General features: G+C 46.4%; 1 protein-coding gene across 1 annotated transcript in view; it reads left to right on the forward strand.

Moving 5' to 3' along the window:
* TP73 (tumor protein p73) overlaps positions 1–22,128 on the forward strand; it is a 43,773-nt gene extending 21,645 nt beyond the window's left edge. The window contains exons 2-11 of the mRNA XM_061601344.1: positions 9,911–10,097; positions 10,551–10,666; positions 12,991–13,100; positions 13,407–13,549; positions 13,929–14,017; positions 14,176–14,300; positions 16,217–16,371; positions 17,664–17,796; positions 18,709–18,802; positions 21,034–22,128. Coding sequence (XP_061457328.1) covers positions 9,911–10,097; positions 10,551–10,666; positions 12,991–13,100; positions 13,407–13,549; positions 13,929–14,017; positions 14,176–14,300; positions 16,217–16,371; positions 17,664–17,796; positions 18,709–18,802; positions 21,034–21,354 — 1,473 coding nt within the window. The 3' untranslated portion in view covers positions 21,355–22,128. The remainder of the gene's footprint in view (positions 1–9,910; positions 10,098–10,550; positions 10,667–12,990; positions 13,101–13,406; positions 13,550–13,928; positions 14,018–14,175; positions 14,301–16,216; positions 16,372–17,663; positions 17,797–18,708; positions 18,803–21,033) is intronic.
* The last annotated feature ends 3,030 nt before the right edge of the window (positions 22,129–25,158 follow it).

The following is a 25,158-nucleotide window of genomic DNA, read 5'->3' on the forward strand; positions in this document are numbered from 1 at the left end:
GAGGTGAAACGTGTACAAGATTATTTGCACCAAGAAAACCTGATATTTTTGTTGGCTGGTCTGATTCTAATTAAAGGGTTTCTTTTTGCATTCCTGTTACCTGTGGCTAGTTGGAACCCACCATGGTGGTGACAGAATTCTCAATTGTTTTTTAAAAATAATGTTATTAGAAGAAGATGATTGTTAGGACTTAATGTCTAAGGATGAAAGGAATGCAAGATTTTCCCCTAAAGTCATGGGGTGGGTGGGTTCTTAGTTGTGATAATTCATGAGTTAGGTAAAGTCATATTCCCCCCACCCCCAAGGCTGTGTTGGCGTTAAACAGTTTAACATCTGAAGTGAAAAGTCAAAATAACATTTCCCCTCTGTTTTGGATTGAGTTCCTTTAAAAAGAAATTACTTATAAAATTGGTGTGCTGCTTTTAGTCATTTGGCTGACTCAGTAGAGTAGTGGCAAATTCAAAAGTGCAGGGTCTCTTCACGTTAATCACAGCTATGCCCCTCTCTCTCTTTTTTTTTTGCTGATGGGTTGAGAATGAGATCCTTGTTAATGTCTTCTCCCACAACAACAGACGTCCCTAAGAGCCAATAAGCACGACCCAGATAATCTGAATAACTATAGACCGGTGGCGAATGTCCCTTTTTTGGGCAAGGTTTTGGAGCGGGTGGTTGCCAGCCAACTCCAGGCGCTCTTGGATGAAACCGATTATCTAGATCCGTTTCAATCCGGTTTCAGGCCCGGTTTTGGCACCGAAACAGCCTTGGTCGCCCTGTATGATGACCTTTGTCGGGAGAGGGACAGGGGGAGTGTGACTCTGTTGATTCTCCTTGATCTCTCGGCGGCGTTTGATACCATCGACCATGGTATCCTTCTGGGGAGACTCACGGAGTTGGGTGTCGGGGGCACTGCTTGGCAGTGGTTCCGCTCCTACTTCGCGGATCATCACCAGAAGGTAGTGCTTGGGGAACATCACTCGACACCATGGACTCTCCATTGTGGAGTCCCCCAGGGATCGGTCTTGTCCCCCATGCTTTTCAACATCTACATGCAGCCGCTGGGTGCGGTCATCAGGAGTTTTGGAGTGCGTTGCCATCAGTACGCTGATGACACGCAGCTCTATTTCTCCTTTTCATCTTCCTCAGGTGAGTCTGTTGATGTACTGAACCGTTGCCTGACCGCGATAATGGACTGGATGAGAGCTAATAAACTGAGACTCAATCCAGACAAGACCGAGACATTGTTGGTGAACACCTTCCCTGCTCAGATGGTGGATGCTTACCCTGTTCTGGATGGGGTTACACTCCCCCTGAAAGAACAGGTACGTAGTTTGGGGGTTCTTCTCGACTCTTCCTTGTCTCTCGAGGCCCAAGTGGCCTCGGTGGCACGGAATGCGTTTTACCATCTTCGTCTGGTAGCCCAACTACGCCCCTATCTGGACAGGGATGACCTCGCCTCCGTTGTCCACGCTCTGGTAACTTCAAGATTGGATTACTGTAATGCGCTCTACGTAGGGCTGCCCTTGAAGACAGTTCGGAAGCTTCAGCTGGTGCAGAACGCAGCTGCCAGATTATTGACGAGGACCAGTCGGTCTTCGCATATAACACCTGTCCTGGCGCGTCTGCACTGGCTTCCTATTTGCTTCCGGGCGAGATTCAAGGTGCTGGTTTTGACCTATAAAGCCTTACACGGTGTGGGACCTCAATACCTTGTGGAACGCCTCTCTCGCTATGAACCTACCCGTTCACTTCGTTCAGAATCTAAGGCCCTCCTCCGGGTACCAACCCATCGGGAAGCCCGGAGGGTGGTTACGAGATCTAGGGCCTTTTCTGTGGTGGCCCCTGAGTTGTGGAACAGCCTCCCCGAAGAGGTACGCCTGGCGCCTACACTTCCATCTTTTCGGCGCCAGGTAAAGACCTTTTTATGCTCCCAGGCATTTTAATCTTCTTAACTTTTTTAATCTTTTAATCTGTATTTTAATTTTTGTAGTATTTATTTTGTTTTTGCTGTGCTTTTCGTTGTTTGTTTGTATATGTTTTTGTATTTTTATTATGATATATTGTATTTTATTTTGCTTGTTCACCGCCCTGAGAGCTATTTCGCTAAGGGCGGTATATAAATTGAAATAATAAATAAATAAATAAATATGTTAGCTACTGAGAAGAGCCTTCTCGGTGGCTAAATCACTCTGATTGGCCCCAATCAGCAGGAAAGGTCAAGGAAGCATGTTAGAAGACGCTTCTCAGTGGCTAATGCACTCCCCTTTCATGCTAATTGGCTCGTATGATCCTGGAGACATAGGGACTCTGCTGGGGCCCTGCTCCCAAAAAAGTAAGGGGTCTAACACCCCCAGAGACCCTGGACGACTACACCCCTGGGTTGTCTGAGAAGATCTTGGTTTAAAAGGCTTCACCTTTTGATGAAGGGCAGGTAAGACCTACAACTAACTAACTAACTAAAGTCCTGCTGTAAGTCAAGTACATGCAATAGAAACAACTGCATATTCGTCTCCATTTATTTATTTGTTTTATATATGTATATACCACTTAATTGCCAAAACAATCTCTAAGCAAATTACAAAAAAAAAAAAGTGGAGGGAGAGAGAAATACAGAATAGGTTGAATTCATTGCTCAAAACAGACCCATTAAAATGAATGCACATGACGGAGTTAGTCATGTTCATTTACTTTAACGGGTCTATGGCTCTATTCTGAGTAGGACCAACATTGTATCCAGCTAAGTGATGCTTAGAGGAGCCCCACTGAAATTAACGAACCCAAGTTAGTCATGGCCATTGATTTCAATGGTTCTACTCTGAGTAGGGCTAGCACTGGGTACAATCCCACATATATGAAAATAAATAAAACAATGCAATTACCTCTTTCCCCCCCCCCCAAAAAAAGCCCTGAAACATACTAACATATTTTAACAACATCTTAAGAGTCAGGCACATCCTCACTCACAATATTTTTCTCAGGCCACCGCGTCTTTCCCCTCCTTCTGCAGCCTCTCTTTGTGTTGATGTCTAAATTGTAAGCCCTTTGGGGCAGAGACCTCTCCTGTCGTTCTTTGCGTAGAACTTTAATCACAATAATGCTAAACAGAAAACAGCCATAAAAATTGTATTGGTTTTATTGATACGTATTTCTATATTTGTGTTTTTTTGTAAGCCGCCTTGAGAGCCTTTATAAAATATAATAATAGTAGTAGTAGTAGTAGTAGTAGTAGTGGTGGTAGTAGTAGTAGTGGTAGTAGTAGTAGTAGTAGTAGTGGTGGTGGTAGTAGTAGTAGTAGTAGTGGTAGTAGTAGTAGTAGTAGTGGTAGTAGTAGTAGTGGTGGTAGTAGTAGTAGTAGTAGTGGTAGTAGTAGTAGTAGTAGTGGTAGTGGTAGTGGTAGTGGTAGTGGTAGTGGTAGTGGTAGTAGTAGTAGTAGTAGTAGTAGTAGTAGTAGTAGTAGTAACAGCCCCCCACTTTTTGCCATATGCCTTTCTGTTTTACTCATTTACACACAAACACCACCTTATGCTTTTGCCAAGGAGCTCAAACTAAGCAGACCAGTTTCTCCTCACAATAAAGAGGAAGACAGCCTTCTTTTGTGGAAAGAGAAATATCCCCCATCACTGGCACCGATACTGTTGGTGTTTTGGCACCTCTTGAAGACATACGTACTGCTGCAGGCTTTTACGCTCCAGTTGCAAAGGGCCATAGCTCAGTGGCAGAACATCTGCCTTGCATGCAGAAGGTCCCACGTTCAATCCCCTTCATTTCCAGGTAGGGCTGGAAGAGATCCTGCCTGAAACCCTGGGAGCCACTGCCAGTCAGAGTAGACAGTACTGAGCTAGATGAACGAAGGGCCTGGATCGCTGCTGTATTTTATCATTCGGTGGGTTTTTTCTGGCTTTTTATTGTTGCAAATTGCTTTACTTCGCTTATACCTTTGTACACTGCCTAGGGATTCCACATGAGAGATGGTGTAAACATATAAACAGAAAATAGAACGTGAGGTGTGTTAGGCTGAGAGAGAAAGCAACTGGTCCAAAGTCACCGTGCAAGTTTCGCAACGGAATAAAGTGGCCCAAAGTGCTAAAGAGGTCAGAGAATGCATCACTGCAAATGAGAACAAAATAAGGCAGAGACTTACATCAAAGTTTGCATATGCTAATTTACTTGGATAGATACAAACTTGGGTCACTTCCGGATAACCTGTTTATTTTGCGTTCACCCGGATTTGTTTGCAGGGAGGTCAGACGATGTTGGCGATATTTAGTGATCATTTGTTCCGATTTGTTGGCAGGGAGGTTAGACGATGGTGACTATATTTTGGTTAGGGAGGTTAGATGATGTTGACTATGCTGCCCTAGCTCCTTCTGGAAGGAAGGGCAGGATACAAATTGAATAAATAAAAAATATGTATATTTAGGGATCATTTGTTCTGATTTGATTGCAAGGAGGTTAGGCGATATTGCATCAAGCCCAAACGTTAGTCCAAACTTTGCAGTGGATTTCCCCAGCACTTTCCTTATCTCAAAGAATCTGATTCTGGGGGGGGGGGGAGATTTCTTCTGCAAGAGCACCAAATCATCTTTAATTGTGCAACCTGAATTTTCCGGCATGTGACTGAATCCTACATTAGTTTAATGTGTGCATGGATTTTTTGGAATGCATTTGAGTCTGACCCGCGAAGTGGTACAGCCCAGATATAAGCTGGCCATCTCAGTGAGGACTAATCCACAGAGAAGAAAATATTTCCTTCTACCACGTTACAGGATCCTCTCTTCTTCCTCCACTGTCAGTAAGTCTGTGAATATCAGTTGCTGGGAATCACAGGTGAGGAGAGTGCTGTTGCACTCAAGTCCTGCTTAAGAGCTTCCCATGGGCATCTGGCTGCCCATTGCGAGGATGCTGGACTAGATGGGCCTTTGTCTTGATCCATCAGGTCTCTTCTTATGGGAACCCATCAAATGACTATGGAGACATGAACAAAGCCAAGCCTGAGGTTGAAACTACCTTTACTCTTAGGGACCACAATCTGTATCCTGGGATTTCACCTGGGAAGGGCATGTTTGAGCAGGTGTCTGAACATTCCTTGGGAGCTTTCAGTGTGAGCTGGTATTTTTCAGGGATTTTTTTTGTCGATGGTGTGTGTTTTGGTGCTCAGGTTGCATTTTGTGGGGAGATGGTGGAATGTTTTCAACAGCAAAACATGTCCTGCCACGTAAGGGCTCGTCAAGCCATGCACTGTGCGAGGCAACAAGAAAATGAGCGTGGCAAGGGGCAATGTCCATAAAGCAGGGGTAGAGAGACCTTTTCTTCAGGCTGAGGGCCACATTTGCTTCTAGGCTACTTGCAGGGGGCCAAACGCTAGCAGCTGTTGGGGCCAGAGGCAAAAGAGGGTGAAGCGACAAATGCAAAAGTTTTGTTTGTACAGTAAGCTAGTTTCTGTACCCATTCACACATCCTTTCTATCCTCCATCCCAGGAAAGCAAGAGGCACTGTCAGTTCAAGGACACGTTCCTGCCAGGCACATATAGCCACGGAGGGTGCATTGTTGAGCTGGTGAAGGGTGCAGCCTGGGGAAAGAGGGTGTGGCTAAGGAGGAGGCGAGGCTTGGGGATAACCCCAAGGGCCACCTAGAGAGGCCTGGAGGGCGGCATGTGGCCCCTGAACCTAACATACCCCACCTCTGGCCTTCCTTATTACTTCTCCTACAACATCAGTTTGTCCCACATTGCTCCAGAAGCAATACCTTTGCAGGCTTCCAGAACAGTCAGTGTCCCATTTTTGTGGAAAAGTTGTCGCTCAGCGGTAGGGATGGAAAGATCTGTCCATTTCTCATTTTTCCAGTGTTAAACTCAGTTCTCCACATTTCTGCAGCAAGCTGTGATTTTTTTTTTTAAATCCTCATGAAAATTCTCCACCATTTTAGTGTGAATTTCTAAAATAAAAATAAAAAAGCAGCACATTTTTGTAGGCAGTTTTGACAAAGGGACACAGTTTTGCAAGCCATTTCTCACCATATACCTTTTTGTATGTTATTTTCACTGATATATTCTTTTTTATGCACACTTTCTCCTAACATATGCATTTTTGTAAATGTTGTTTAGTTGGCAAACTGCATCCCAAAAATCCTAATAAATGTGAATTTCGAAGGATGTCTGTGTTTCGGTTCTCCTATTGTTTCGGAAAGTGCAAATTGGATAAATTCTGCTCAAAATGCGAACTGAATCGAAATTCTCACCCATCCCTTCTGGTGGTGATGTTCTGAATGAGCAGCAGGAGGGAGCAGAGGTGGAGCTGCAGGATGAGCTGGCTGAAATGTCCCCACCCCTGTCACCAATGACAGGTTGCAGGATGTGCAGGCACAAACAGCTGAACCCAATATTTAGCCTATCTGTAGGAGTACTCGCCTGTTTGCCCAATCCCAATCTGAGAAACACTTCCCGCTCAAATCGTGTGCCCACCCTGATCCTACTTAAGGAAATTCTGGGGGCATGCCCAATGGTCTGTGCTCTATGAACCATGTTTGCTTTATGTTCTTCAGTAAAGGAAACGAGGAGAAAAAGTCCAGTGTCCCTGCGTCTGACACTGCCGAGTGTTAGACAGGCCAGATTAGCTGAGAGATCCAGGACAGATTAGCTGAGAGATCCAGGACAGATTAGCTGAGAGATCCAGGACAGATTAGCTGAGAGATAGTGCTTGGACCACCAAGTGAACTTTAAGGCCAAACAAGGACTTGAAGCTGGATACATATATGCATGCATAAGGCACCTCCAAGTAAGGGGGAAATCCCGATTGGCAATGAAACCCTCCCTGCTTAGAGGAAGCATATTTGCAGGCCTCTGTGTGTGTGTGTGTGCATGCAGCCCTTCCAAGGAACCTCTGAGATCATGGCTAGGAGGGCGCATGGCCACTGTGCACGATGGCGGAGAGGGGGGAAGAACAACCAAGGCAATCCAGTGACCCCCCCCATGCAAACACATTGAAAGAACAAATCACCTTATCGCAGCATATACAGGGGAGTGCAAAAGTCAACACAGATTTATATCCCGTCAGAAATTGCTCCTCAAACGACTCCACCTTGAACATGGCACATCTGTCTTTTCTTTGGTGCAAAAGGAGAGAGAGGTGAAATTATTAGCTTTTATTATAGCAATTAATCCAAATTTGCTGTTGTCATGCAACCTTTTGACTGACTGGCTGGAATGAGCCAAAACTGAATAATCCAACAGAGGGGATGAAGTGCATAAATTTGAAGGGGGTGTGGGAGATATATTGGACTTCCCCTTAATTTTGGTAAAAGCTGGACCTTGTCTAAACAATGATTCAAACCAAATGTTAAAGCCCAAAAAATTCATTTCCCCTTAAGCTGCAGATTGCAAAGGCTGCAGTACTTCTGCTAGGGAAATGGCATTTGCCCTTTCGCTGTGCACTCTTGTCAGGGGCTGCTGGGAGTTGTAAAACTAAGGACTAGAAGCTTGAAGTCAGCAAAGCATGCAAATGGACACTAGGACAAGGAGAAGGGGTACGGGAGAGAAAAGTGAAGGTGTTCTGTATCATAGGAATCACCCTTCGACTGAGTCAAACCATTGGTCCATCCAGTTCAGTATTGCTGACACTGAGTTGCAGCAGCTTTAGATTCCCAGCAGAGGTCTTTCCCAGCCCAATCTAGAGATACCAAGGACTGTAGCTGGGGCCTTCTGCATGCAAGCCAGATGCTCTACAACTGAGCTACAGCCCTTCCTGATCAATGCACAGAGGGGAGATTCAGTGCCACTATAACACCGATATTTCATCAAGTGTCCAGACGTACCAATTTGTGCTGTAGGTTGCCACCTTTTCGCTAGGAACCCTGCGCTGAAGCCTCTAAACAGCAATGCAGCATAAGTGATGGGATATGCAGTCCCTTGCTAAATTATCAGTGTCAGGTTGCCATTGTCGTTACCTGCTTAAAACATATTTTTTCAACCGGGGGGGGGAGAAATTTAGATTTTTCAGCAGTGAGGTCTTGTTATTCTCAACCTCCAGCTCAAGCCAACTTGTCCCAGCAGATCCATGCAAGGAGCCAACTCCAGGTGAATTTTTGGGATCTCTGAACAAAGGTGCCTGTTCCAGCACGTTGGGATAATCCCTCCCACTCCCAATCTTTGCAAAAAAAAAAAGAGAGAGAGAGATTCCAACAGAATAATCAAGATGCCACTGGTGGACTCAGAGAGGTATGGCTGACAGAGGCTGTTTAAAAGACACCACAACCGGTGACAAACCTGGCCTGTGGTCTTTGCCAACCACGTTTTGTTTCCATTTACATAAACCAAAACACAGCCATCCTTTGGAATTCGCACTTCTCTGGATTTTGCAATGCAGTTCTCCAGCCACTGCTTCCCAGAATGCACATCTTAGGGGAAAGTGTGAATAAAAATGAATATATTCAAAAATAACATACAGAAATGCATCATATACAGGGAAATTGCTAGCAAAAATGTGTAGATTAGTATTACAAAATCATAGAACAGTGGAGTGGAAGGGGCCTGTAAGGCCATCAAGTCCAACCCCCTGCAATGCAGGAATCCAAGTTAATATTACATTTATAGCCCACCTTTCCTCCAAACTGCTCAACGTGGCGCACAGTGTGCTTCTCCGCCTCCTGATTCTTATCCTCACAACAACCCAGTAAGATAGGTTAGGCAGAGGGATGGTGACTGGCCCACTGAATGAGATTCCTGGCAAAGTGGAGGATTTGTACCCAGGTCCCTCAGGTCCTAACCCAGCATCATAACCACTACACCACACTGGCATTCATTTAGTTATTCATTCACCTGGATGAACACTTGGCACACAGAAGGACCAGGGTTCAATCTCTGCCATCTCCAGGTAGAGCTGGAAAGGACCCTTTCTGAAACCCTGGAGAACAGCTGCCAGTCAATGTAGACAGTGCCGTGGTAGATGGACCAACAGTTTGAGTCAGCAGAAGGCAGCTTCCTGTGAATTCATATACCTACTTTAGATGCGCTACATAAACCTTGTTTGTTGGACCAGCTGCAGAACCACCAGATATCTGAAGACCACCTAGTTTCGTTTGATCCTCCTACTTGGCAAATGCAAAATCAACAGTGGTTAGGAGGAAACCAGTCATCTCAATCCACCTTCCAGGGTAGATGGGCTGTGTCCTGTTCTCACCAGGCTCTTCGGGAGGCAGGAGACTTCCCAGGACTAACACAGTTGAGGGCAACACCAAGGCAGTTTCCAGGGCCAGTCCAAAGTCAGAGTCCCAACAGAGTCCTCAACAACCAAGGGGTCAGGCAAGAAGCGAGGCCAGAGCAGTCCAAGGTCAGGAGCCGGGAAGTCCATGAGCAGCACAGGGCAAGGGCAGAGTAGTCCAAGGTTGGGTCTGGAGTCAAGAGGCAATCAGCACCCAGGCCAGCTACAGAACTGGTATACAGACATTGCTCCCACACCTCGTCCAGCCCAGCACTGGGGGGTTTACGCTGGAGCTGCTGGCAGCACAACCCAAACCTCAGCTGACTCCCATTGACCACCTGCAGCCAGACCTTTACTCCCGAGGAGTCCTCTACTCCTGATGGGTCTGGGCCTGTAGCTGGGCACTCCTCTGGATGGGCCGGGTCTCCAGCTGGTGTTTGAGGCAACACCTCTCCCTTGGGCTAGGGACCCGTTCAGCCTCAATGTCAGAGGTGACCCTTGCCCCAGGGACAGACGGCCTGTGTTGGGCCTCATCGCAGGCTCCTCAACCTCAGATAGAACCTGAGCCAGGTCCAGGTCCAAGACTCCTCTGATGAGAACTCCCCTGGCTGGGACCTGACAGCTTGACAGGGTTGTCCTCTCTTGGTGGCCAGCCGTGAAAAATGAATGTTACGGGGCAGCCCACCCACATTCATGTGAACCTTGTTCCTCTTTCCAGTATTCCCCATTGCTCAAGAAGCTCTACTGTCAGATTGCAAAGACGTGTCCCATCCAGATCAAAGTGTCGACGCCTCCTCCTCCAGGGACCGTCATCCGAGCCATGCCTGTCTACAAGAAGGCCGAGCATGTGACGGAAGTGGTGAAGCGGTGTCCAAACCATGAGCTCGGGCGCGACTTCAACGACGGTGAGAGCATGATTAACGGGAAGCATGTTGGCGGTGTTCGAAAAGTCCTGGAGCACGCTGGCTGCCCCTGCAACCCAGACCTCCAGATAACTCCACCAGACCGCAGCCCTTTCAGAGGTCACATCTGCTCCCTGCGTTTAAAGCACATGGCTTCCCTGCAGAGAAACCTGGGAATGCTCATTTGTTAAGGGTGCTGGGAATTGTAGCTCGGTTAGGGCAAAGTACAGTTCCTAGGATTCTTTGAGGGAAAGCCGTGTGCTTTAAATGTGCCTTAAATGTATGGTATGTGTGTAGCCATTGTCCCCTTATAAAGGATTGCTCAATACCTGGCCGCTTCTGCTGTCGCTGATGCTTGTCTTGAGCAGCTAAATATGAACCTGCTCCTCCCCGAAGTCAACAATGTAGCTCAGAAGGACAATCTTGCCTGATATAACCAGCTCTTTCTTTCCACAGGTCTCTCAGCTCCTGCAAGCCACTTAATCCGCGTGGAAGGGAACAACCTCTCTCAGTATGTGGATGACCCTGTCACTGGGAGGCAAAGTGTGATGGTTCCTTACGAACCACCTCAGGTAACGTCCCTTGCTAGCAAAATAATCCGTGACCACGGAAGCAATATGAGCAATTATTGGGGGTTGGGGTGGGGAGGGAAGCTGGTTCCAGCATGTGCTCCAAAGGGAGGGTTGCTAGACCTCTTGAGGCTCAGAGCCAGAGGAAGAGCCTGAGAATTCACAGGCAATGTTGGTTGGAGAACAGAACGGAGTTTTTCGAAGAGCATCCTTCTCAGGCAGCGATTAAAACACACAGAAAGCCACTGGCATCCTCAAGTTTTATTTTTGCCTTTACATCAGGTAGGGACGGAAGGATTTGCCAATTCAGTTCTCTCCTTTTCTCATTTGTTCCAATTGGTTCTCCACATCTCAGCAAAAACTTGCATTTTAGAGCTTAATGTTAACTTGTTTTGCAACCAGTTAAAAGCCATTTCTTTAACTTTTTGACTAGCTAACTCCGATAGCTGCTATTTACTAATGACCCCTTTAGAAGATTAGGCTGATTGATTCAGCCGCTTGCTCGTAAAACTCTTCAGAACTTTAGTTCAAATTTCTCCTAATAAACACATTTTTTGTAGGCAGTTTCAACTCATAAGCACATTTTTACAAGCAATTTCTCCTAGCATAATGCATTTTATATATTATCTTCACTGATCCATTCATTTTTATGCACATTTCCTTCTAATATATGCATTTTCGTAAGCATAGTTTGGTTGCAGAACTGCATCACAAAATGAAGATAACGATGAATTTCAAAGGATGTTTCTGTTTCAGTTCTCATGTTTCGGAAAGTGTGAATTTGATAAATTCGGCTTTAAATGAGAACTGAATTGAATTTCTTCCCCATCCTTAAGCATGGGGGACCTTTGTCATCCTAAGGGTGCATTCTATCTTGAAGGAGGCACTTCCTACAATACCCTGCAATGCAAGAGAGTTTGGGGGCCAAACAGGAGCAGAATGCAAGACTGCTTATAAGGAAGGCTTGGATCGCCCCCTACTGTTGACAGAATTATTGCAACTTTGACTCCACATTCAACTTGTACATTTCATTTTGGGCAAAGTTAATGCGAACATGCATTCCACACCTAACTTGTCTGCTTTGTTTTGGCCAGAATTATTGCAGTTTTCACGCCACATCCAACTTGCATGCTTTGGTTTGTTGATTCCTGCCTGACCTTTTCCTCCAAAGAACTCAAGGTGGTTTTAATCCTCGCAACCCCGCAAGGGAGGTTAGGCTGAGAAATAGTGACTGGCCCAAGGATGCCCAATGAACTTTGTGAATGAGGACATTTTTACAAGCAATTCCTCCCGTATATATAATTTTTAAATGTGGAGATTTGAACCTGCACCTCCCCAGGCCTAGTCTACCCACTGCACCACAATGAGCTTCTGTTTCCCCCTTCAGGAAAGGATATGAGACCTCAAAAGGACACCTACCATCAGGGGTAGATCTTGAAGGTAGATCAAGATTGACTGGTGGAGCTCTGAGTGATCTGAAGCAGAGCAGCATGGATTCCTGTTTGTTTAAGAAACAGCAACAACAAAAAAGTTCCCTTCTAAATTAGGTTGCAGAGACTAAGAAAAGATGGGGTGGACTAGGATTTGGGAATGCTGTGTGTAACAGGACCATGAGCTCAGACGGTACGCTGCCCATTTCCTCCCCCAAGTTTGGGAAGGAACCGTCATTGAGCACTCTTTGAGTACGATTCTGTAGCCAACTGTGGATCCACCTGATTGTTGTTCCATCCAGTCCACATTTAGCTAGCTTGCTCATCAGAATATCATGGGGCACTTTGTCAAAAGTGTTGCTGAAGTCGAGGTATATTATGGCCACAGCATTCCCACAGTCTACCAGGGAGATTACCCGATCAAAAACATGAGATAAGATGAGTCTGGCAGGATTTGTTCTTGATAAATCCATGTTGGCTTTTAGTAATCACTGCACTGTTTCAAGGTGCTTACCGATTGACCACTTTATAATCTAGTTGAGAATTTTCCCAGGGATTGATGTCAGGCTGACTGATCTGTAGTTCCCAGGTTCCTCCCTTTTGCCCTTTTTGAAGACTGGGACAACATTAGCCCTCCTCCAGTCATCCGGCACTTCATGCATCCTCCACAATTTCACAAAGATAACAGAGAGCGGTTCCGAGAGTTCTTCCGCCAGTTCCTTCGCTACTCTAGGATGCAATTCTCTTTTCCTTTTACAACTAATGGACCAAATTCCCTCCCACCCCAGGTCTTCCTACTTCCATGCTCCAAGCAATTTCCTCCCCTCTCTCCTTCAAACACAAAGGCCAAACACGGCTCGTTGCACCTTCTCTCTCTCTCTCTCTCTCCTTCTTCAGGTTGGTACCGAATTCACCACCATCCTCTACAACTTCATGTGCAACAGCAGCTGCGTGGGAGGGATGAACAGGAGACCCATCCTCATCATCATCACCCTAGAGACCAGAGAGTGAGTCAGTCATATCTACCCCTGCTGCACAAGAGGAGATAGACCTCTGCTGATGATATGGTTCCCAAAGGATAGAGGGAGGGAGGGAGAGAGATGAGAGATAGATGAGGATCAGAACCATATACAGACTACTGTAATTTGCTCTACATGGGGTGGCCCTTGAAGAGTGCTTGGAAACTGGTTAGAAACTAGTTAGGTCTATTAATTTCAATGGGTCTACTCTGAGTAGGACTAACACTGGATGCAACCTGCCCGTAGTATATAGGTTTGCCGTCCGTCGAGTTGACTTTCTTTTTTGCTTCTCAGTGGACAGGTCTTGGGGCGGAGGTCTTTTGAGGGCCGGATCTGTGCCTGCCCCGGCAGAGATCGGAAAGCGGATGAGGACCATTACCGAGAGCAGCAGGCCCTGAACGAAAGTGCGGCAAAAAACAGCAACCCAAACAAACGGAGTAAGTCATTGGGTTGTAGATCGGGGTTGGTATGCAACGAAAGACCAGTGCCTGAAACCCCAGAGAGCTGCTGCCAGTTAGTGTAGACAATACTAGGTGGAGCTATGGACTTGGAGGAGGTTTGAGGCAAGGCCAGTGAGGGGTGGGTGTGGTCTGGAGGGAGGGGTGGTCTGGGGAAGAGTCCCGAGAGCCAGATGAAGAAGCCTAGAGGGCCACCGTCAGGCCTGAGACTCGCCGTCTTCAGTGCAGATGCCTTGGATTTAACCTGCGATGCAAACATGAGCTATGGCCACTCCGTTGCCTTTGTGCTGCCACAACTTTGGCTCAAATTAAGCCCTGCATGACAGCATTCCTTGTCTTCTTGTCTCCCCCCACCCAGCTTTCAAGCAGAGTCCTCCAGGCATTCCAGCACTGGGGGCTGGGATGAAGAAACGGAGGCATGGGGAGGAGGAGACGTATTACGTCCCTGTAAGTAGCATTCGTGACGATTTCCTTTTTCTTTCCTTTTCCTTTTTTGGGAGACTTCTTTGCAGTGCTGCACGCCTGGCAGGGGGTTGGACTTGATGGCCTCCAGGACCCCTTCCCACTCTTGTGATTCTAAGTCACATCTGTTCTCCCCGATTCAGGTGCGTGGCCGAGAGAACTTTGAGATCCTGATGAAGATCAAGGAGAGTCTGGAGCTGGTGGAGCTGGTTCCCCAGCAGCTGGTCGACTCTTATCGTCAGCAACAGCAGCAGCTCTTGCAACGCCAGTAAGGCCCCGGGGGTCCTTCCTTTCCACCACAGAGCTTGCAGCAGGCTGCTCCATTAGAGTGAAAGGGCGCTGCTCCATTAACTTCAGGCTTCCTACCTTCTTCCGTACAACCAGTGCAGCTGCTGGCACTGGCTGGCAGCTTCCTCCTCCTCCTTAGTCTCATCCACTCTCACCAGGGAGGAGGACAGGGACAAAACTAGAATGGGCTGACTCTGCCGGTCATTGGCTCTGGTGCCACCTACTGTTGGCCTCCCTGCCTTCGGCCCCCCCAATCCCAATAGGCACCAGCCACCACTGGGTTGCAGTTATTAGAACCATAGAATGTAGAGATGGAAGGGGCCTAAAAGGCCATCGAGTCCAACCTCCTGCTCAGTGCAGGCATCCAACTTAAAGTATATCCGGCCAGCACCTGTCCGAGCTGCCTCTTGAATGCCTCCAGTGTTGGAGAGCCCACCACCACCACCTTAGGTCATTGGTTCCATTCTTGTGCTGCTCTGACAGTTGGGAAGTTTTTCCTGAAGTTCAGCCGAAATCTGGCTTCTTCTAACTTGAGCCCATTATTCCATATCTCTCCGGGATATCACACTCGGGGACGATCAAGAAGAGAGCCTAACAACCTCTGTGTGGCAACCTGATAAGTTTGCCAGGAATAGGAAAGCTAAGGTCCTCCAGTTGGTGCGGGTCTTCAGTTCCCAACTGCCCCAGCCAGGATGGCCAATGGTCAGGGATGATAGAAGCTGTAGTCCTCCCAGCTCTGTAGGATTGAGCCTAGGACCTGAGCGCAAAGGAGATGCTGTCATCCTTCCAAGAAATTACATTGCCAAGCCACACAGAACCTAGGAAGCTGCCTTATATCTGGGCTCCTACTTGGAGGAAGGATGGGATATAAATCTAATTAATTAATATTAATTAATAATAATAATAATAATTTTTATTATTTATTAGATTTATATCCCACCGTTCCTCCCAGTAGGACCCCGGGGCTGCATAACAACAATAATACCAAGTCAGACCATTGGTCCATCTAGCTCAGCATTGCCCACACTCACGGAAAGCAGCCATCGTTTAAAATACTGCCTGCACTGACCGGCAGCCATTCTTCAGTCAGGAGTCTCTCCCGGCACAACCTGGGGATGCCAGGGACTGAACCAGGGGGCTTCTGCATGCAAAGCAGGTGTTCCGCCATAAGACACAGAGCAACTCTGGAGCAATCTTTACTTGGCCATGGTGATGTCACTCCTTCCCGCACCAGCATATCATGCACGCTTTCTATGTTATTTTCACCAATATATACATTTTTATGAACACTTTCCCCCTAACACTGGAATGAAGAACCTGAGACCTGGGGTCAAATGTGGCCCTCCAGGCCTCACTATCTGGCCCTTGGAACTTTTCACAGGCCATCCCTGTCACTGGCTAGGGATGAGCAAATCTGTCAATTTCATTTTGCTTTGGTTCCTCTTTTTTTTCAGTCTTAAGTTTTGTCCATTCTTAAGTGCAGTTTCAACATGAGTTTGTGATTTTTTTTAAAAAAAAGTACTTGTGAACATTCTTCAGCAATTTAGTGCAAATTTCTCCTAATACACACAATTTAATGCAATGTTGCCTAATATACATATTTTTGCAAAGCAATTTTCCTGCATATAACACATTTTTGTACTTTATTTTCACCAATATATACATTTTAATGCACATTTTACCCTAGTATTTTTTTTTGTATGCATTACTCAACTAGAGAACTGCATTGCAAAATTCAGAGAAATGCAAATTTCAAAGGATGGCTTTGAAAGCCATGTTTTGATTCCCTTATTTTTTCAGGAAGTGCATGGTAGGTAGGCTCACTTTCAAATGCACCCTGAAGCAACCATCACACTCCCATCCTTATCACTGACCATCGCCTCTGTGCCCATGCAGGACTCACCTTCAGCCTCCTTCATCCTACGGCCCGGTTCTTTCGCCGATGAACAAGCACCATGCTGGCGGGATCAACAAGCTGCCATCTGTCAACCAGCTTGTAGGGCAGCCTCCACAACACAGCTCTGGGGCTGGACCAACCATTGGGCCAATGGGTAAGGCACTTAATGGGAAAGACCAACAAAATTTCCTTATTATATGCATACACTTTCTCTGAATAATCCCGATTCTACAAAGATGCTGTGCCATTTCTGCTCCTGTAGCAGATTTGAATGTGGTAGTGACCCCGTCTGCACTATTCAGGGTTCCCTGAGAAGAGGGATTGATTATTAAACCACTCTGGGAATTTTAGCTCTATGGAATAAGGGGAATAAGGATCTCTTAACAACTCTCAGAACTTTTAACAAGCTACAGTTCCCAGAATGCTTTGGGGGAAGCCATGACGGTTTAAAGTGGTGCTGTTTTAAATGTATGGTGGGATATAAATATTTTAAATAAACAATACAAAAAGCCTCGCTCTTCCTTTGGAACTGAGATGGGCAGATTTAGGGATGTGGAAACAGAAGGATGTAGCACAGAAACATAACTGAGGCCCATTAATTTCAATATGTCTACTCTAAGTGAAACTTAGTTGGATACAGCTCCTAGGAAGCTGCCTTATACTGAGTTAGATCATTGGTCCATCTAGCTCAATATCATCAGCACTGACTGGCAGCAGCTCTCCAGCGTTTCAGACAGGAGACATTCCAAGTCCTACTTGGAGATGCGTGGGATCGAACACAAAAGAGTACAACAAATACAAATCAATCCAAACTAAAGGTTATCTCCAACGACATCCTCCATTCCTCATTCTCTCACATAGGAGCAAGGCCCCCACCCTCATCACACCCCAAAGGGTCAACCCTTTGGGGTTGGCCTGCTGTTGGCAACCCACTGCCACCCTGGGCTCCTACTGGGAGGAAGGGTGCGGTATACATCAAATAATAAATAAATAAAAATAAACAGCAGCCTCCAAATAAATAGGCTTCTGTCCAGGAAACCATCTACAGCTGTTTAAAAGTTTTAGCTCTGGCCACACGTTTTGGCTCCTCCAACAGGTTGCAGTTCTGCAGGTGCAGCTGCAGCAGAAGAGAGCTAGGACATGGCCAATGGCCTGAGATGATGGGAGTTCTGGGCCAGCAACTACTGACTCCCCTTCCTTCCACTCAGGATAGAAATCTAGATATTGTCGCATCATGGATGAGATCTTGGTGGTTATGATGAAAAATCTAAACCAGAGGCCATCTATCCAAGCCATCAGGTGATGCTGGTACCCACTGCACTGTCCCAAAATCCAGATGCGCCCACTAGCCCCAAAGGGTTGGCAACCCCTGGGTTGTATAGGATTGTACTGGGAATGTGTTCTGCAAACTCACCAGGATGGTTTGCTGCTGTTTCTTGCACCCAGGACCAGGAATGCTGAACAGTCATGGCATGCAGTCCAATGGAGAGATGAATGGTGGGCACTCCTCACAGTCCATGGTCTCTGGGTCGCATTGCACTCCCCCTCCGCCCTACAACCCAGACCCGAGTCTCATCAGGTAGGGAGGAGATCACCAGGTGACTCTGCGTGGGGCAACTCGGCAATGTCTTTGGCTGTTTTAACCGTACACTAACCTCTGTAGCAACTGGTTTGTTTCATCAACGTTCAAAGTGGCAGGAGAGGGAGAGTAAAACAAATGATCCAACTGACAAGTTGTTTCCTTCAGCAAAGGGATAACAAGATGTCTTTGTAGCCACTCATTTTAACATGCCCCAGAAGTGCGATCCCATTTAGAGGATGCTTTCGAGGAGCCACAGCACTGAATCTTCCTCGCTCAGGGGTTCCAGAACTGTGGTCTGTGGAGAACCATGAGCATCATTCAGGTGGTCCATGGCATGTCTGTAAAGACACAGAAATCGTACAGCATCTAGCGCAATGCATTGCCATTGCTACAACAGGCAGAAAAATCATTAAGAGGTCCATCAAGACCCTCATCAGTTTTCAAGATTGGGAACCGCTATCCCAGCTGAATGGGTTGTCCTTTGCCTCTTTTTCAACAAATAATGATCAAGGGATGGGGAACCTGCAGCCCTCCAAATGTTGTAGGGCTACAGCTCCCACTATCCCTGATCACTGAGCATGGCCAACAGTCAGAGATGATGGGAGTTGTAGTCCAGCAACATCTGGAACGTTTTTCCTACCCCAGCAATACCAACCCAGCAATTGTATACAAAATACTTTGCATTGATTTCAGTCAGCATTATATGAGAACGTGAGGAGTTTGTTATGGGAACCCAATGGGTGAGAACTCTTACCAGTTATTGGGGCCTCCACCCTGAGGTCTGGGAAACATCTCCGTTATCTTACTGTTCCCACTCTGTGGTAGAAGTTTAATAATGCAGATATTGTACCTAGGGACTAAAAACCACTTTGATTTCCCCCCTATATCTATATCTTGTTTCTTCTGCAGTTTTTTAACAGGTTTGGGGTGCTCAAACTGCATTGACTATTTCACTTCACAAGGGTTACAGACTCTTTACCACCTGCAGAACTTAACCCTAGAGGTAAATACTGTCTCAGAAGCTCTGTTGCTCATTGCTCTGTTTCTCTCGGGGCTGTCACTCCCGAAACAACATTGTTTTGGATGGGATCAGGGAGGATGGGAGGAAGAGCTTGAGTACCCATCATGCAGGCTTGTCCTAGGAGAAAGATCCTGATGATCCCCAACCTTGGGTTCTTAGCTGTTGCTGGAAGGGCCATAGCTCAGAAGGTCCCAGGTTCATCTCCACCAGGAACGCAGAACCTGTGGTCCTCCAGAGGTTGCTAAACTACAAGTCCCATCAGCCCCAGCAAGCATGGCCAATGGCCAGAGATGATGATGGGAGTTGTAGTTCACCAAATCTGGAGGGCCACAGATTCCCCACTCCTAATCTCTACGTAGGCCTGGGGGTGTCCTCTGTCCGAAACCCTGGAGAGGGTTTCTCTCTGCTCTGCATGTCATGAACATAATTCTCAGCAGCTTAAGCTTATCAAAACATGCATTTACATACATATTCTGAGAAGAAATACCCATTAAATGTGTGTTCTGTGAGAAAATATGCATTTAAACATATATTCTGACAGAAAATATAGTCTGAGAAAATACTAATCTAAATTCATAGTCTGAGAGAAAATACACATTTAAATATGTACTCTGAGAGAGAATACACACAGAATACAAATATGTATTCTGAGAAATACATATTCTGAGAGAAAATACTCTTTGAAACATGTATTGTGAGAAAAATATGCATTTCAACATGTATTCTGAAAGAAAGTATGTAGTCATTTTTCCATTCTGGGCTTCAAGCACTGAATGGAAAACAGCTAACAATAAGGAGAATTCTCTACGTGGTTGTTAGTTCTTTTCATTAATACCTGGGGCCAGTTGCACGATCTTAGACTAAAACGGCAATTTGCTTACAACTAACCCCGTAAAGTTTAGTGCTGTGTGTCTGCTTAAAAAAAAATGTGCAAATTTATTGCATGAAGAATTTCTGCATTTGCTGAGCTCTGCCCACACTTAACGCCCACTTCCACCAGAGCAGCCTTTTGCAACCTGGTACCCTCCAGATGTTTCAGACTACAACTCCCATCATCCCCAGCCGCCATGGCGTGGCAGACTAGGGCTGATGGGAGTTGTAGTCCAAAACCCATTTCACAACACTTCAGTCAGAGCAGGACTTCTGAAGAGGATCTTTTTTGGTGCTTGATATCCATTTTCATACAGTAGATTAGCAAGATGCAGAATTTTAATGCATGGGGACATAGGGCAGAGTCTGACCATTGGTGTAGCTCAGTATTGTCTACACTGACTGGCAGCAGCTTTCCAGGTTTTAGGCAAGAATCTCCCTCAGACCTACCTGGAGATCCCGGGGATTGAACCTGGGACCTTCTGCATGCAAGGCAGATGCTCTACCACTGAGCGATGTCCTTTCCCCGAATGCAGAATTCACACTCGCTACTCTCCCACATACTTTCCACACCAAGAATTATGCTATGTTCACAATTTGGCATGGCTGGAAGCCAACTCTTATAGTTCAGCCTTCACCTATCCAGGCCCTCCACATGTTTTGGACTACAAGTCCCAGCCATGCTGTCAATTATGGTTGAAAACAGCCACACTAGCTGGGGCTAATGGAAGCTGAGGTCCAAAATGGCCATGGTGGGTGGAGCCAGGGATGGCTGGGAAATTTTCATTCAGTTCAAATTTTGATTCAGTTGATATTCTATCAAATTCGCACTTTCCAAAACAATATGAAGAACAAAGCACAGCCATCGTTCAAAATTTGCACTTAACCTGAATTCTGTGTTGCAGTTCTCCAACCACAAAGAGCTTTACAAAAAATGCATACACTAAGAGAAATTGTGCATAGAGGTGAATATATTAGTGAAAATAACCTAGGAGAAATTGCTTGACAAAATGTGTTCATTGGTCAAAACTGCATACAAAAATGTGTTTATTAGGAGAAATTCACACTAAAATGCTGAAGACTTTCCATGAGGATTTTTTTTTTAAAAAAATGCAGATTGCTGCAGCAATGAATTAAGATTGGAAAAATGAGAAAATGGAGGGAACAGAAACGGACAGAACCTTCCATCCCTAGCTGGCACTGATGGGAGTTGTAGTCCAAATAGGCTATACTGACTGGGGGTGATGGGAGTTGTAGTCCAAAATGTCTGGAGGTCTCCAGGTTGGCACAGGCTGTTGTATTCATCCACACTGAACCACGTTCCAAAACGTCTTTCTCTGTAGGATCTTGGAGCACTGAAGATCCCAGAGCAGTACCGGATGATTATCTGGAGAGGCCTCCAGGAACTGAAACAAGGCCACGATTACGGAGCGCAGCAGCTCATCCGTTCCAGCAGCAATGCCTCCACCATCTCCATCGGCACGTCTGGTGAGCTGCAGCGGCAACGCGTCATGGAAGCGGTGCACTTCCGCGTGCGCCATACCATTACCATCCCAAACCGCAGTGGGGCTGATGAGTGGGCAGACTTTGGCTTTGACCTGCCGGACTGTAAGTCCCGCAAACAGTCCATCAAAGAGGAGTTCTCAGAGGGAGAAATCAACTGAGTTATCTCTATTGGAGCATGGCAACCGACAAACTAAAGGCTGAAACTAAACGGGACCTGAAAGGTATTTGGCACAGTAGCCAGGTGGAACGAGCCTTTGGGTAGCCACCGAAAAGGTGTTTTTTTTTCTCAGAGCTTTGGGGCAGAAAGTTATGGTTGTGCCCTGGAGCGTTAACACAGTCCTTTGCTACGTACCTTTCTATGAAGAGCGGGTTTATCCTTTCCATGCTGGGGAACACGCAAGACGAAATGGGCAGTGGATATTTGGCAGTTGAGTTTGGCAGCAGGACATGCAATGGGTTAAAACCTGGTGGCGAGTGGCACTTGGTTGCATAACACACTTGGGTCAAATATGTGTTACAACATCAAGATCAGCTTCAATAAGGATCGTCTGGGTCCCTTTTCGTCTAGGCTCTTACATCTCGTCAAAAATCCCTGTGCCCCTGAATTTATTCCTGTGAGGGAAAACAGGGTTGGCCTGTCACAATGCTTGGGAGGTCTCCACGGCCGACTGATACGAAACGACTTAAGAACTTCTTTTCTTCTAACAGACTGCCAAAATAATAATAATAAAATAAAAAGTGTTTGGTTTTCTACAGTTCTTTGTAGAATGGAAAAGCAGCTCTTTATGATTTGATGATCCTGAGCGACACTCGCGTTAGCTAGTCAAAGGCTTTGCATAGAGAGATGGATCTCTCTGTGCTTGTTGTACATACAGTATACTCGCCATGTTGTTGTAAGGTTTTATTTTCTATGTAAGCTATTATAAAGAGTTGACAGATGGACAAGATTTTTCCTCCTTCCAAGAGGTTGGCATCTTTCCCTAGCCTACCGAGAGAGAGAAAATTATACAACTGCTTGTACAGAGAGCCAGTGTGATGTAGTAGTTAAGGTGCTGTACGACCTGGGAGACCAGGGTTCAAATCCCCACACAGCCATGAAGCTCACTGGGTGACCTTGGGCCAGTCACTGCCTCTCAGCCTCAGAGGAAGGCAATGGTAAACCCCTTCTGAATACCGCTTACCATGAAAACCCTATTTGTAGGGTCGCCATAAGTTGGAATCGACTTGAAGGCAGTCCATTTCCATTTCCATGTACAGTCAAAGGCTTCTCACTTGATAAAATCCAAGTAATTCTTTTGGTCTTTGGAATGGATTCCTAAGCGAAATGTCAAAAGAAGCCATCGTTTTAGACTTGGGGAGAAATGAGCTCCCTATAATTGCACCCATACGTACTCACAAAAATGCAACGATGTATAGAATGGTGCTAGCTATTTCTTGCCTAGAAACCCTATAGATGAATAGTGTTCCCTAGATTTCTGGGGGTGGGGGGGAATCAGGCGACAGGGGGCTGCACTCAGCAACCTATGCATTTTTTTGACTTGGGTGCTGAACTTTGCTTTGTGAGAAACTTGATCTCGTTTCCTTTCCTCTCCTTTTTGTTTTTTGTTTTTAAATATTTTGGAGCAGCCCATTTCAATATCTCTCAAAACTCCAGAAAGCTAAGACAGCTAAATGTGGTCTTGGATGGGTATTAGTACTAATAATGCTGTACTGCAGAGCTATTTGTTTAGAATAGGGGTGGGGAAGATGTGCTCCTTTGGATATTGTTGGACTCCAGTTCCCATCAGCCCCCAGCTGGCATGGCCAAAGGTCGGGGCTCATGGGGGATGTAGACCAGCAAGGTCTGGAGGGCCACAGGTAAGCCACCCCTGCTTTAGAACAATTCATTTCATTAGGCATCTGATTGGCCACTGCAGTAGTGTAGTGGCAAATCCAGAAGGGCAGGTTTCCTTCATGATAGCCATGCCATGCCCACTCAAAGCCACACACCCTCACTTGCTTGCTCTCTGGACTCCACGCTCCACCTCTCCACACTCCTCAGTCCTTCCCCAGACTCTCCCAGGAGCCAAGAAGCATGGATGGGAGAGTGTTAGCTGCTGAGAAGAGTCTTCTCAATGACTGACTCACCTCCTTTCACTCTGATTGGCTCGAATCAGCAGGAAAGGAGAAGGAAGCATGTTAGAAGACTCTTCTCAGTGGCTGAGACAGAGGGACCTAGCTGGGACTCTGCTCTCAAAAGATAAGAGGTCTAAGCCCCCCCCAACCCTGGATAACTACACTCCTGGGCCACTGTTGAGAATAGGATGTTGGACTAGATGGGTCTTTGGCCTGAATCAAGGCTCTTATATTCTTAGGAGCACAACCTGATTTATTCAAGGTCAGCCATTTGTTCCTGTGGCCCAGTACCGTCCATTTTAATTTATGACTGGCTCTCTCCAAGGTCTCAAGCAAAGGTCTTCCCCAGCACCTTCTATCTGATCCTTTTTGAAAACTGGAGATGGCAGGGATCGTATCTGGCACCTTCTGCATGCAAAGCATGTCCTGTACCACTGAGCCACATTCCCTGTCCCCAAACCGCTTCCTGAGCTCACATATCCCGTCCTTTCTTATCCCCATCCTTTCTAAAAAGATGCCAGCGCTCACACACACACACACACACAGCAAATGCGGCCACTGAAAATCATGCAACATTTCTATGTAGGGTAACAAAACCTGAGACAGGAAACCCTGAGTGTCTACAATTACGAATTGTGGTGCACGGGATAGTTCCACCCCCAGACAGATGCCCCACGCTTAGAGGGTTAAAAATGCCTTAACTTTTTCCACCATCACCCTAAACATCTGGGACCATCATGCCAGTATTATTGCTATACTAGGGGGAGCTCTGCTCCTCGCTCTGCTTGCCAACTCCCCACCAGCCTCACCTGGATCCCAGCCCCTCCCTCTTCTAGCAGCTTCACCCCATTTTCCGCCATCCATCATTCCTACCTTAGGCAGTGGGTGCAGCAATCCTCTTTTTCTTAAAAACACACGAAACAAACACATTTTGCTTTGTTCCAGGGGCTTCCAGGTGGAGACCACCATTTTTACCTCAGAGGGTGGGTGCAGCATTTTAGGGGGGGTGAGGGGGTTGATGATAGACAGACAGAAAGACTGACAGAAAGATGCCCCACCGCTGTGTGTGTGTGAGAGAGAGAGACAGAGACAGAGAGAGAGAAAGTATCCACACCAGACATTTATTCCACATTAAACAGCCATGGCTTCCCCCAAAGGATCCTGGGAAGTGTGGTTTGTGAAGGGTGTTGAGCGTTATTGGAAGACCCCTATTCCCCTGACAGAGCTCCAGTGGCCAGAGTGGTTAACACTCCCAGAGAATTCTGGGAGTTGGAACTCTGTGCGGGGACTAATGGTCTCCTAGCAACTCTCAGCACCCTTCACAAACTACCCTTCCCAGGATTCTTTGGGGGAAGCCATGGCTGTTTATTGTGGAATAAAAATGTCTAGTGTGGATGCTGCCAGAGAGAGAGAGAGAGGACTTTTATTTTCATTTTTTTAAGGGCCAATAATCCCCAGTGGCAATAGTAATCTCTACCTCTTACAAAGGCTTTCAAAGAATTTCACCCTCACCCCCTTCACATACAAAAAACAAATCATTTCCTGCTTTCGAGACAGGGTACCTGAATTTCACCAGCCCCAGTTGGGAGCCCAAAGTTTTCTGGTGAGAATTTTTGGCTCTGCCATCAGGCTCCCAACTACAGGGGCTGATGTTTACCATTCCTATCCAAATGCCTGAAGGGAGCGCAAACACCTTCTTAATCCTAGGAAGTGCAGGTCTCATCCTGAAGGGGTAGGGAAAATGTTAGGGGGCTTCCAGTTGCTGTCAAACTCCACCAGCCCCAACCAGCCTGGCTAAGGGCCGGGGATGATGGGAGCTGTGGCCACCTAGCCAATGTGCACGTTAC

This window comes from Rhineura floridana, chromosome 18 (genome assembly GCF_030035675.1).
Source record: "Rhineura floridana isolate rRhiFlo1 chromosome 18, rRhiFlo1.hap2, whole genome shotgun sequence".
Taxonomy (NCBI): domain Eukaryota; kingdom Metazoa; phylum Chordata; class Lepidosauria; order Squamata; family Rhineuridae; genus Rhineura; species Rhineura floridana.